General features: G+C 48.5%; 1 protein-coding gene across 3 annotated transcripts; it reads right to left on the reverse strand.

The window, feature by feature from the left end:
- Positions 1 to 22: 22 nt before the first annotated feature.
- Positions 23 to 6874, reverse strand: Tmem150b (transmembrane protein 150B). Of its 3 annotated transcripts, none has more exons than XM_074058285.1 (7): positions 6706 to 6874; positions 5944 to 6019; positions 5454 to 5513; positions 5301 to 5368; positions 4944 to 5071; positions 3301 to 3484; positions 23 to 474 (listed from the first exon to the last, which is right to left on the reverse strand). In XM_074058285.1, exons 2-7 carry the CDS (start codon positions 6009 to 6011, stop codon positions 278 to 280), a joined length of 705 nt encoding a protein of 234 aa, XP_073914386.1. In that variant the 5' UTR covers positions 6012 to 6019; positions 6706 to 6874; the 3' UTR covers positions 23 to 277. The 3 variants fall into 3 exon arrangements, with proteins under 3 accessions (XP_073914386.1, XP_020034847.1, XP_020034845.1); XM_020179258.2 differs by having other exon boundaries at positions 5944 to 6022; positions 6698 to 6874; XM_020179256.2 differs by having other exon boundaries at positions 5944 to 6123; positions 6698 to 6874.
- Between the last annotated feature and the right edge of the window lie 4748 nt (positions 6875 to 11622).

Consider the following 11622-nt stretch of genomic DNA (forward strand, 5'->3'; position numbering starts at 1 on the left):
AGGCAGAGACAGGTGGGTGCCAAGGTGCTGGCTCCAAATGCTTGTCCCAAGCCCCACATGCACATATCTCCTAGCTCCAGGACAGAAGTGGTCAGTAACCCTGATTCCAGCCAGTTGGAGAGACCCCTCCCCGCCCCCATGGTTCATCTTGTGGAAAACTAGGAATCGGCCCCCACTTTGTTCTTTCACCAGTGAGGACAGGGCCCATGTGGAAAACTAGGAATCGGCCCCCACTTTGTTCTTTCACCAGTGAGGACAAGGCCCAGTCAGAGCACCTCTATAGCTGGACCTGCAGGGACACAGGGGAGGCTGGTGGGGGGCTGAGGCTCTGGCGTGGCTGAAGACACAAGTTGCAGCCATCCAGAACAGAGAAGTCCACAGCAAAGAGACCAAACAGCATGAAGAGCAGCATGGCCACGGCCCACTCACAGGCAGCAGAGGCAGAACGCAGCAGCCAGGAGTGGAGGACAATCACTTCACACAAGGGTCAAGGACCATGTGCCATGTTGAAGAACCCAAGAGCCCAGTTGGGTTGCTGTGTGACCTTGGGTTAGGCCAAGGCCTTCTAAGGGTGTCCTCTTGTGAGGTGTTCATCTGCTCCGGCTTGACAGAACCCATCTGTCAGGCATCACCTCAACTATGGTCTTTTTTTCTTTTTGGTGGTAGTGGGGTTTGAACTCAGGACTTCAATCTTGCTAGCAGGCGCTCTATCACTTGAACCATGCCCCCAGCCCAAGCTCTGATCTACATGTTTCCTGTTCTGTTGACCTTTCCTGACCCTGGAATGGCTCTCCCATCTCCTGAATTGTCCCAGCATGAGGCTATGTGCTCCTTCCTCCAAATATGCACTTTCCTAAGCATCTCCTGCCCCAACCAGCCTCAGGCTTCATAACTTTCTCCTGAACATTGTTCCCTAGCTGTGACCCACAGCCCCACCCCACTCCCTAACAGAATTGAATCTAATCTCCCCCCAACAAATCTGTTCCTCTTTGTGGATGTCTCCACCTCTGTGGCAACCATCCTCATGTGCCCCAATGGAAACTTTGGAGTCTCCCTCCCCCTCCACCAGCTGATCACTTCCTGTCCTATCTGGCTGACCTATCTCTACTGCTCTGTCCACCCCTCCTCTGCTTTGCAAGGCCCACCCAGCTTCTTAAAACCTTTTTGTATATCACCAGCCCACTCATTCTACAAACTCTGGCCTCCTTGCAGGGACAACTCTTGTGTTCTGGAATCTCTCACTGGAGGCTCCTCCTCCACCTTCTCCTCCCCCTTTCATCCTGTCTAGTTCTACCTTGCCCCTCCCAGATAAGCTCAGACATTATATCATTCATTTCATTCTTTTTGAGCCTGGACTCATGATCCTCCTGCCTCAGCCTCCTAAGAGCTGGGATGGCAGGCATGGGCTCTCACACTGGCTTCAAGGATTTCTAAGCTCCTTATGTGCCAGACTATGAAGATAGAGATGAATAAGGCTGACACTATCCCTGGCCCCATGGATCCCATACAAGGTTGCAAGGATATAAGCAGGTAAGCAATTGCTTACATCCAGGAATGGACCTATTCCTTCCCTATTCAGGAGCTTCTTTGGCTCCATATGGCCCCCATGCAAAAGCCCATCCTTCTAATCCCTCATCTGGGAGACCTTCAGCTGTATTCCTGCCAGCAGCCCTTATTTCCTTCCCTGAGCTGGTTTTGCTACCTTCTGCATACACCTGTTCCCCAAATTTCTCAGCGTGGGTCACAAGCATCACCTTCTACAGGCTTGGGTTCCCTGCAGGTCTAATCTGCAGACTTCCAGCCCTTATCACACTCAACTGTCTTTATGGCTCCTTCTCTCTCCCCACAGAGACATGATTTATCACTCCATTTTTGAAGATTGTAAAGAGGCCTGCTGGATCTTACCACTAACTGCACACTACTGCAAAGGGCTGGACCAGATCACACTGGCCCGAGTTGCCAAAGGCAAAGCTGAGGCCAGCCTTTCCCACCATTCTGTGGGGTTCCTTGGTTGTTCTGGGAAAGGAGATAGCCATCTCCATTCCACTTACTAGATGCAACTAACCCAGAGCTTTGGCTGGTGGAGTGACTCAAGTGGTAGAATGCCTCCCTAGCAAATGTGAGGCCCTGAGTCCAAAACCCCAGTACCACAAAACAAAACAATACACAGCACAACACAGAGCCTCACCTGGTTTGCCCTCTTCGGAAAGCTGCACCTGCCTTCTCAGTCTCTCCTCCCAACCTCCTCACAAATGAGAGAGGCCCCAAGGCCAAGTCTACAGTCATTCCTCTTTCTCTGAGCATTCTACACTACCTATCAGAATTAGTCATTATTGTGATAAAAAGCAACTGCATTTCATAGATAGGAAAACTGAGGCTCAGAGAATGAATCAAGCCACCCAAGTTGTGCCACGCTGATGGAAAGCATCTAGGTTCTGGATGACTCAGAAATGAGTTGAAATTGAACCTTCATCCAGTGATGTGCTGATAAATGTTTTAACAGCCAGCTCTAGTTGGTAGAGTTTGCCAGTTCCCCTGGTGTAAATACTTTCATGATGGCCATTTCAAGCCACTTAGATGAAGTCACAGAACATGGAGTTGTCTGCCACTAATACCACCAAAGACCAATGGTCAAGAGGCTTCTCCCATCTGAACCTGTTTCTATTATTAGACACATGTCCTGATGTGTAGGATGAAATGGGCACCCCAAATGGACTTATTAATGTATCATTGTCCCAATATTTATCAACCACACACTGCATACCAAGCACAGATCTAAGGACTCACATCCATCCTAAGGTCAGCCTGTTACTATTTGCATTTCATAAATGAGGAAACTGAGGCACTGAGAATTTCAGAAACCCGTGTATGTTTCCCCCAGCTGACACATGGAGAAGGTGAGATTCCATCCCAGGCAATCTGACCTCCAAGTCACCACTTTTGCCTAGGAAGCTATGGTCCTGTGCATAGACAGGCCCAGAACATGAAGGGCACATCACAAAAGAACAGGGACCAACCCCAATGAAGAACAACTCTAGCTGTGCATTGGTGGCTCATGCCTATAATCCCAGCTACTAGGGAGGCTGAGATCAGGAGGATCACAGTTTGAAGCCAGGCTGGGTAAGTAGTTTATGAAACCCCCATCTCCAAAATAACCACAGCAAAATGGACTGAAGGGGTGGTTCAAGTGATAGAGCACCTGTTTTGCAAGCATGAAACCCTGAGTTCAAAACCCCAGTCCCACCAAAAAAAAAAAAAAAGAGCCACCTCCAACCCTGCTCCCAGCCCCAATAAGGATACTGGCCATAATGAGCACGGTGCAGAGGCTGCACATACTCAGGCGCAATGGCCCAATCCAGGGGGCCCCAGGCTGAGGCAAGCCCCTTATCCGCCAGGAGAGAAAGAGCTGCAGCCAGAAGTAGAGGTTGCCCAAAATGAAGGCGAGGAAGGCCCCCACCAGGTGTGTGTGCTTCTGGTTCTTTACCTGGGAGAAGGAAGGAGAATTGAGAGGAAAACTATGACAGGAGTTGGGGAGTAGTGTGGGGAGGGGACTCTGAGCCAACCCAACTGACTGTGGTTGAAAATTGCCATGCTGGTGACTGCCTTTCAGACTAGGTACCTTGCCTACTGCTAGCTCCAGGGTTCAGGCTTATGTTCAAACCTGGTGCCCATGGCTCACACCTGTCATCCTAGCTACTTAGGAGGCTGATATTGGGAGAATTACAGTTCAAGGCTAGCCCAGGCAAATAATGAGCCCTCACTCCAAAATAACCAGAGCAAAACAAACTGGAGATTTGTCTCAAGCAGTATAGTGCTTGCTTTGCAAGCTTGAAGCCCTGAGTTCAAACTCCAGTCCTACCAAAAAAAAAAAAAAATCTGTCATTTGCTGCTATGGCCTTGATACCTACAGCAGCACTTCACACAAAGTAGATGCCTAGGAAACATGAGCGGAATGGATCTTGATTTCTCAAAGGGGTGACAGATATATAGTTCCTGGGGGAGTCATATTTGGTTCTTGACAGGTGAAAATTTCTTAGATATTACAAAAGTTTGTTTGATATTTTTAAGTGTTATGTATTTCATGTAGGTCCAGGGATGGTGGTACAGGTGCATGATGCAATCCCAGAATTTGGGAGGCTGAGACAGAAAGATTGCAAATTCAAGGCCAGCCTGGGTACATAGCAAGCAAGATCTTGTCTCAAAAAAAATAAATAAAAATAAAAAATAAATCATGGTGGGAGGAAACAATTGTTTGTTTAATAATAATAATATAGTAAATAGGTTGAGGATCACAGGAATGAATGAAAGCAAATTAATTGTTATGCAAATGAGGCCAGGAGGCAGCCTCTTGTCCCTCTACCCAGCTTCCATTATTTCAGCAAGAGAGACTGGCATCAAGACACAATATAAAATTTTTGAAATAAACAGTAAGATTTCTCCTATCATTTGCTGATAAATTCATTCTACAAACAACTACAGAGCCTCGTTGATAAGGGTTGCAGAGTATGTGAATCTGGGTTTGTGTCTGATCACCAAGGGCCAGCTGGTTTAACACCTCTGGGATACTACCAAGAGAACCTAACAGAGCTCTGCTGGAGACGGACTGAGATAATGTCCACACTGTAAAAAGCCTCCCGCCTCCCACAGAGGCAGTCCTCAGTGTACCAACATGAATAAGTGAATCGCAGTAATTTCATGATTAAGTGAGATTAACACAAAATTCTCCCACCTTCCTCAGATTGCACCAGCACCCGTGGACAAAGAGCCTTGTGCAGATAGCTGACTTCGCCCCAGTGTGGCTCACAGCCATGAGAGAACTGCAAGTCCCATGAAGCCTTGCGAACAGAAACCCCCAAACCAGCAGCCCTAGGCCACAGGGAACACTGGGAGTTGTAGTCCACATTCCTTCTACTGCCTCTGAATGGGCGCCCAGTGCATCTCACCTGAAAGTTGCCTACTATGGAAGTCCCTAAGGCACACAGGAGTCCAGACCACAGGATCAGCTGGTTAGGCCACGTTCTGACTCCCCAGTCTCGGAGTTGGTGATAACGCACAATGCAGACGCAGACAACTGGGAAGAGAGGGAAGTAAGCAAGAATAGGACTTAGCTCAGTACCCGACAGAAATGAAGGTTGTGGAACATGAAATCACCAGGACAAGGGACTGGGTCCAAATTCCTGGATTTGAGGAATGGGTTAGCAGGGGCTGGAGGTCCTGAACTCTGGGTCTGAGGGAGGAGGGCTGGGGTGTCTTGGATGGTTTGGGCTAGCAGTGAAGGACAAGGACAGGGGAATATTTACCCATGGCAGCTCCCACGTTGAGGACCTGGCTGAAAATGCAGCTCTGAGGGGGGAAAGATCCACATAAACTGCAAAAGGCAAAAAGTCATGGTGTGGCTCCTCCAGGCCAAGCTCTCCACTCTCCTCCCACATCATCCCATATGTCACCACAACCTGATGAAGGGGAAGTCTTTGGTGAGGTCCACAGTGCTATTGATCACAGCAATTGTAAAACTGAGAAGGAGAAACACACTGAAGTGAGTGAGGGAATTTTAAGGACAGCTCCATTCAAACACTTGATGAGTTAACAAATCAGCTTGGACTTCTGACCTCTCCTCCCTCAGACCCAGCAGTCCTGACCAACTGCAGCCCTCCTCCCTCAAAGCCAGGAGTCCAGACCCCAGCCCTCCTCCCTCAGACTCAGGAGTACAGATCCCAACCCTCCTCCCTCAGACCCAGGTGTCCAGGCCCCAGTTCCTCCTCCTCCCTCAGATCCAAGGATCCAGACCTCATTCATCCTCCTTCAGACCTAGGTGTCCAGATCCCAGCCCTCTTCCCTCAAACCCAGAGGTCCACAGCCCAACACTCCTGCCTCAGACCCAGTGATCCAGACCCCAACCCTACTACCTCAAACCCAGGCATCTCTTGGGCCTCTACTACTCACACGAGCCAAACACCGATGATAGCCCATAGTGCCAGGATGACTGGCAGAAGGGACAGGTAGCCCCACATGCTGGGCTCTGCTGTGGAAGAAGAGGGGCTGGATAGCAACTTCTCAGTCTTGCAGGTGAAGAAGCTGCTTTCAGGTGTTCTGGATGGAGGCCAGCCTCTGAGACCCCATTGGCTTCCAGGTAGAAGTAATGGGCTCCAGTTCTGATCTGAAGCAGGCCAGCCCTTGCTCCAGGCACTTTCCCTATCTTTCCCAGTCCTAACTCCCAGTTTCTCCCTGTGTTTTCAGCCTCTCCCCTGGCTGTCCCAGGGCCCTCACCTCTCCAAGCTCCCTGCTTTTCTAACTTCCTTGGTATGTTTGGAGCTTGGTGACAGCTTCAGGAGAGAAGGGCTGGGATTTAGTGCAGGCTATTCCCACAGAGGCAAAGTCCAGAGCAGCCTTGTGTCTGACCTGCCACGTTCTAAGCAACCTCACCCTGAAACTACCACTTCCTGTCTCCTCAGAACAGAGTAGGCAGCACCCTACTTGGGGAGCCTCTAACTTTCTCCAGTTTCGTGGGTTCCAAACTCTGAGCCTCCAGCACTCTCCACTCTCCTTCCTTGGGAACCCAAGATTCTACCCCCCAACCTCTACTTTCACCTCCCACCTCAGCACCTTCCTCTCTCAGGATCAAGGAGTCCCAAGAGGGCCACCTCCCATTCTGGAATCCCTACATTTATCTTAGCCCGTAGGGTCCAACTTCCCTTACCTACTTACAAATCCAGTCCCTCAGTTCTGCTTATTGGATGCAGTTTCTGTCCTTGGGCTGCTGGATGTGGGGCCCTGGTAGAGTTGCCTCCTCCCCTCCATTTGCTGTCCCCTCTGCCTTTCTTTTGTGGCCAGCCTGGAGTTCCTCAGGCAGGCAGGGTGTGCCTGAGGAACTCGATGCTGGGGCCATAGTGTTGTGAAATCCTTCCCCAAAGCAGCGACTTCCTCTGCCCCCACCATTTTCCTCAGTTTTCTGTCTCCTCCCCTTTGGTTTGGGTCAGGGATAGGCCTCCACCTTTCTTCCTCTCTTTCTTTCTTTCTTTCTTTCTTTCTTCTTTCTTGTACTCCTCCTCTTCCTCCTTCTTTTTTTTTTTTTTTTTGCCAGAACTGGAATTTGAACCCTAACCCTAACCCTGGTGCTTGCTAGGCAGGCACTCTACCACTTGAGCCATGCTGCCAGCCCTTTTTGCTTTAGATGTTTTTTTAGGTAGTGTGTTGCATGTTTTGCAGGCTATGGATCTCAATCCTCCTACCTATGCCCACCAGCTGGAGACATGCCCACCATACCAGCTTCTTCTGAGGACCCGAGTTCAAGCCCATCCCTCTTCCCTTAGCATCTTGTTTCTCTCTTTCTTTCTTTCTTTCTTTCTTTCTTTCTTTCTCTTTTGAGACAAGGTCTCAGGCATGTACCACCATACCCAGCTTCTTTCTTTCTTTTTTTAATTTGGATAAAATTCACATAGCATAGAATTAACCATGTAAAATCACCATTCATTGCATTTAGCTCATTTACAATATGTGCCACCACCAACTCTACCTAGTCCAGAATATTTTCATCACTCCAAAAAGACACCCATACCCTTTAATCAAGCAATTAAGTTACTCCAACTATACCACTACTTTCTGTTTCCATGGACTTCCCTTCTGGGCTTTTCATGTAAGTGGAGTCCTATCATGCCCAGTTTTTTGCATCTCGTTTCCTTTGCTTTTGACCTGTTTTTGAAGTTCACCCATGTCATTAATGGGCTGTTTCTCTGAAATTCATTTTGAGATTTAATCCCCCATTATGAGATATTAAAGGGAACTGAGAGTGTAGCACAGTGATAGAGCCATCCAAGGTCATACCATGATACTTTATCTGAAAAACAAACTAAAAGCAAAAGGGCTGGGGGCATGGCTCATGTGGTAGAGGGAAGCCCTGAGTTCAATCCCTAGTACCACACATACACAAAAAAGGACAGGGCACAGTGGCTCACACCTGTAATCCTAGCTATTTTGGAGGCAAAGATTAGAAGGATTGCTGTTCCAGGCTAACCCGGGCAAAAAGTTCTCAAGACTCCATCTCAAATAATAAAAGCTGAGTGTGGTGTCATACTTGTCATCCCAGGTACATGGGAAGCTTAAATAAAAGAACAAGAGAATTGAGATCCAGGCCAGCCTGGGCATCCTCAAGACCCTATTTGAAAAATAATTCAACAGGTACCGGTGGCCCACGCCTGTAATCCTAGCTACTCAGGAGGCAGGGATCAAGAGGATTGAGGTTTGAAGCCAGGCCAGGCGTTTATGAGACCCTATGTCAAAAAAACCATTCACAAAAAAGGGCTGGTGGAGTGGCTCAAGGTATAGACCCTGAGTTCAAACCCCAGTACCGCCAAAATAAATAGATAACTCAAGCAAAAAGAGCTGGGGTAATAAATAGATAACTCAAGCAAAAAGAGCTGGGGTCATGACTAAAGTGACTGAGTGCTTGCCTATCAAGGGCAAGGCCCCTGAATTTAACCCCTAGTAGTGCCAGAAAGGAAGGAAGGAAGGAATGAAAGGAGAGAGAGGAGGGAAGGAGGAAGGGAGGGAAGGAAGGGAGGAAGGAAGAGAGAGAGGAGGGAAGGAGGAAGGAAAGGAAGAAAGGAAGGAAGGAGAAAGGAAGGAGGGAGGGAAGGAGGAAGGAAGAGAGAGAGAAGGAGGGAAGGAAGCAGAAAGATAAAGAAAGAAGGAAGGAAGGAGGAAAGAAAGAGAGAGAGAGAAGAAAGAAGAAAGAAAGAAAGCAAGCAAGCAAGCTGGTGCTGGTGGTTCACACCTGTAATCCTAGCTACTCAGGAGGCAGAGATCAAGACGATTTCAGTTCAAAGCCAGTCCAGGCAAATAGTTCCAGGAGACCCTATCTCAAAAAACCCTTCACAAAAATAGGGCTGGTGGAGTGGCTCAAGGTATAAGCCCTGAGTTCAAGCCCCAGTAATGCAAAGAGAGAGAGAGAGAGAGAAACAGAGAGAGAGAGAGAGAGAGAGAGAGAGAGAGAGAGAGAGAGAGAGAGAGAGAAGGAAGGGAGAAAAAGAAAGGAAGGAGGGAGGGAGGGAAGGAGGCAGGAAGGAAGGAAGGAAGGGAGGGAAAAAACAAAAAGAGAGAAAAAAGAGAAAAAGAAAAGAATTAAGAAGGGGACCAGGTGGGATCCTTAAAAGCTGATTAGGGCTGTGTCCTCATAAGAGGGTTGATGCATTCATGGAATTAATGGAATAATGGGTTAATGGCTTGTCGTAACTCAGGGATAGTTTGGCTCAGTCTCTCCCAAGCTCCCAAAGTCCCACCATGTAATGCCCTGTGCCACCTCTGTACTTGGCCAACAAGAAGGCCAACACCAGATATAGCCCACTGATCTTGAACCAGAACCATGGACCAACTAAACCTGTCTCCTTTATTACTTACCCAGTTTGTGGACTAGCATTATCAACAGCAGGACACGGGATGAGACCATGTTGCTGCATCACTGTGCCTCATTATCCATTTTATAGCTGAGTAATGGTCCACTGACCCTACCTCCTTGGGGGTCTCAAGAACCTATGGCCCTACATACATTCTACAGGATTTCAGTGTCCCAGTCACAAGGACTTTAGGCTCCCAGCTTCTTTGAGGGGAAGATGAGAAAGTGAGAGAAACAGAGACAGACAGCACAAACATTTGATCCAGTGATGGATCACAAAGGATATCCCCACCCCCTTACCCTCTACAGCACCATCACATGTGGATCCAACAGTTAGAATATAAGGTGTTGTCGTGAAGGTGGCTCAGGACACAGTGGCCACAGAAAAGGAAGTTGCTAACTAGCAATGGTGGCCAGCATGAGTTTGGTTGGAGGGTGTCGGGGGCGGGAGGTCAGGAAAACCTCATAGAGGAGGGGCCTCTCTTCAAAGGAGGATGTGACCAGGCACCGGTGGCTCACACCTGTAATCCTAACTACTCAGAAGGCAGAGATCAGGAGGATTGCAGTTCGAAGCCAGCCCTGGGTAAATAGCTCTCCAGACCCTATCTTGAAAAAATCCATCACAAAAAAGCGATGGTGGGGTGGCTGAAGTGGGAGAATATCTGCCTAGCAAGCATGAGGCCCTGAGTTCAAACCTCACTACCACAAAAAAGGAGGATGTGCAAGCTATAAGAAGTCTTTCTCTGCTATGAAGGTGGCCTTTGGCTGCTGGGATACAGAGTGTAGCATCCACTAGGGAAAATGAGCAGGACCCAAAGCTCTTAGATGCCACAAAGAACTGGGACATTATCCTGAGGGTACTGGGGAGCCATGGAAGGTCCATGAGTAGGAAATGGTGAGAGATATCACTGCTGATGTGTAGACAGGAAAGACATGAAAGAAATAACGATTTGATACCCCTACAGTGCCAGGCCCTGTTCAAATGCTTTGTCTCATCAGAATCCTTTAATACCATGTCCACCTTGTTTTTCTTTTGGTGGCACTGGGGTTTGAACTCCAGGCCTCACACTTGCTAAGCAGGTGCTCTACCACTTGAGCCACTCCACCAGCCCTTTATTTGTGTTGGATATTTTCAAGATAGGGTCTCATAGACTATTTGCTTGGGCCTAAGCAAAAAAGTTTGCAAGACTGCATCTCAATAGAAAAAAGCTGGATGTGGGGTGATGCATTCCTGTCATCCCAGCTACAGCAGGGGATCAAGGTCCAGGCCAGCCTGAGCAAAAAGCAAGATCCCATTTCCAAAATAACCAGAACAAAAAAGCATGTGGTAGATTACCTGCCTAGCAAGCATAAAGTCCTGAGTTCAAACCCCTGTCCTGCCCATAAAAGTGGTCATGGAGCCTGGTGCCAGGGGCTCACACCTAGTTACTCAGGAGGCAGAGATCAGGAGGATCAGGGTTCGAAGGCATCCCTGGCAAAATAGTTCATGAGACCCTATGTCAAAAATAAATAAATAAATAAACAAATAAATAAATAAAAGAGCTATTTTCAGGATTGGCTTTTGGGGTTGTTGGTAAATCAAGTGTGGAAGACAAGACAGCATAGTTGCTTTTTTTGTGGTACTGGGGGTGGAACCCAAGGGTCTTGGTCATGCTAGGCAGGCACTCTGCCACAGAGCTCCAACCCCAGCTGTGAGCACTCCATATTGACCTGGCCCTATTGAAATTGCTCAACACAGCATGATTTCCTACCATGGGGTGTGGTGTAGGTGCTGGTGGCAGGAGGGGGTGAAGGGCTCCTGATTTTCATCTTGAGAAGGACTGGTGTTATAGTGGAGATCAGGCAGACAGAATGTGTACCTGTGGGGCACAGAGTGGGAATCTCTCCTATTCTCCTCACCCTCCTGTGCTGTCCCCTACTCCCTTGTGTGCTGATTGCCCAGGGTCTTCCTCCCACTTCCTTTCCTTTTTCACCCAGTAAGCACCTTCCCGAGAGCTTTGGTTGCCCAGATGTGAATGTGACCCATTGCTGGCCCTCGTAGGTTCCATGCTTGGGGACAATACACATGGCCACAGTGGCCCATGACAAATGCCCTAATGGAAGTCCCATGGGGCCCTGAGAAAGCCTAAATGATTTGACACTAGCTGCTAAGTCTGCAGTTCAGCGCCTCTTTCCCCATCCCTGTCCTTGCTGCCTGGACCATCCCTGCTCCTCTTTCAGAAGGAAATAAAGAC

The sequence above is a fragment of the Castor canadensis genome, chromosome 16, assembly GCF_047511655.1.
Source record: "Castor canadensis chromosome 16, mCasCan1.hap1v2, whole genome shotgun sequence".
Lineage (NCBI taxonomy): Eukaryota > Metazoa > Chordata > Mammalia > Rodentia > Castoridae > Castor > Castor canadensis.

Coding starts and splice junctions, on each gene's coding strand:
- Tmem150b (XM_074058285.1), bottom strand. CDS start 6,011: ATGTGGGGCTACCTGTCCCTTCTGCCAGTCATCCTGGCACTATGGGCT. Junction 5,514..5,943: donor ATCATCGGTGTTTGGCTCGT/GTGAGTAGTAGA, acceptor TCTCCTTCTCAG/TTTTACAATTGCTGTGATCA. Junction 3,485..4,943: donor CCATAGTAGGCAACTTTCAG/GTGAGATGCACT, acceptor TCCTTCTCCCAG/GTAAAGAACCAGAAGCACAC.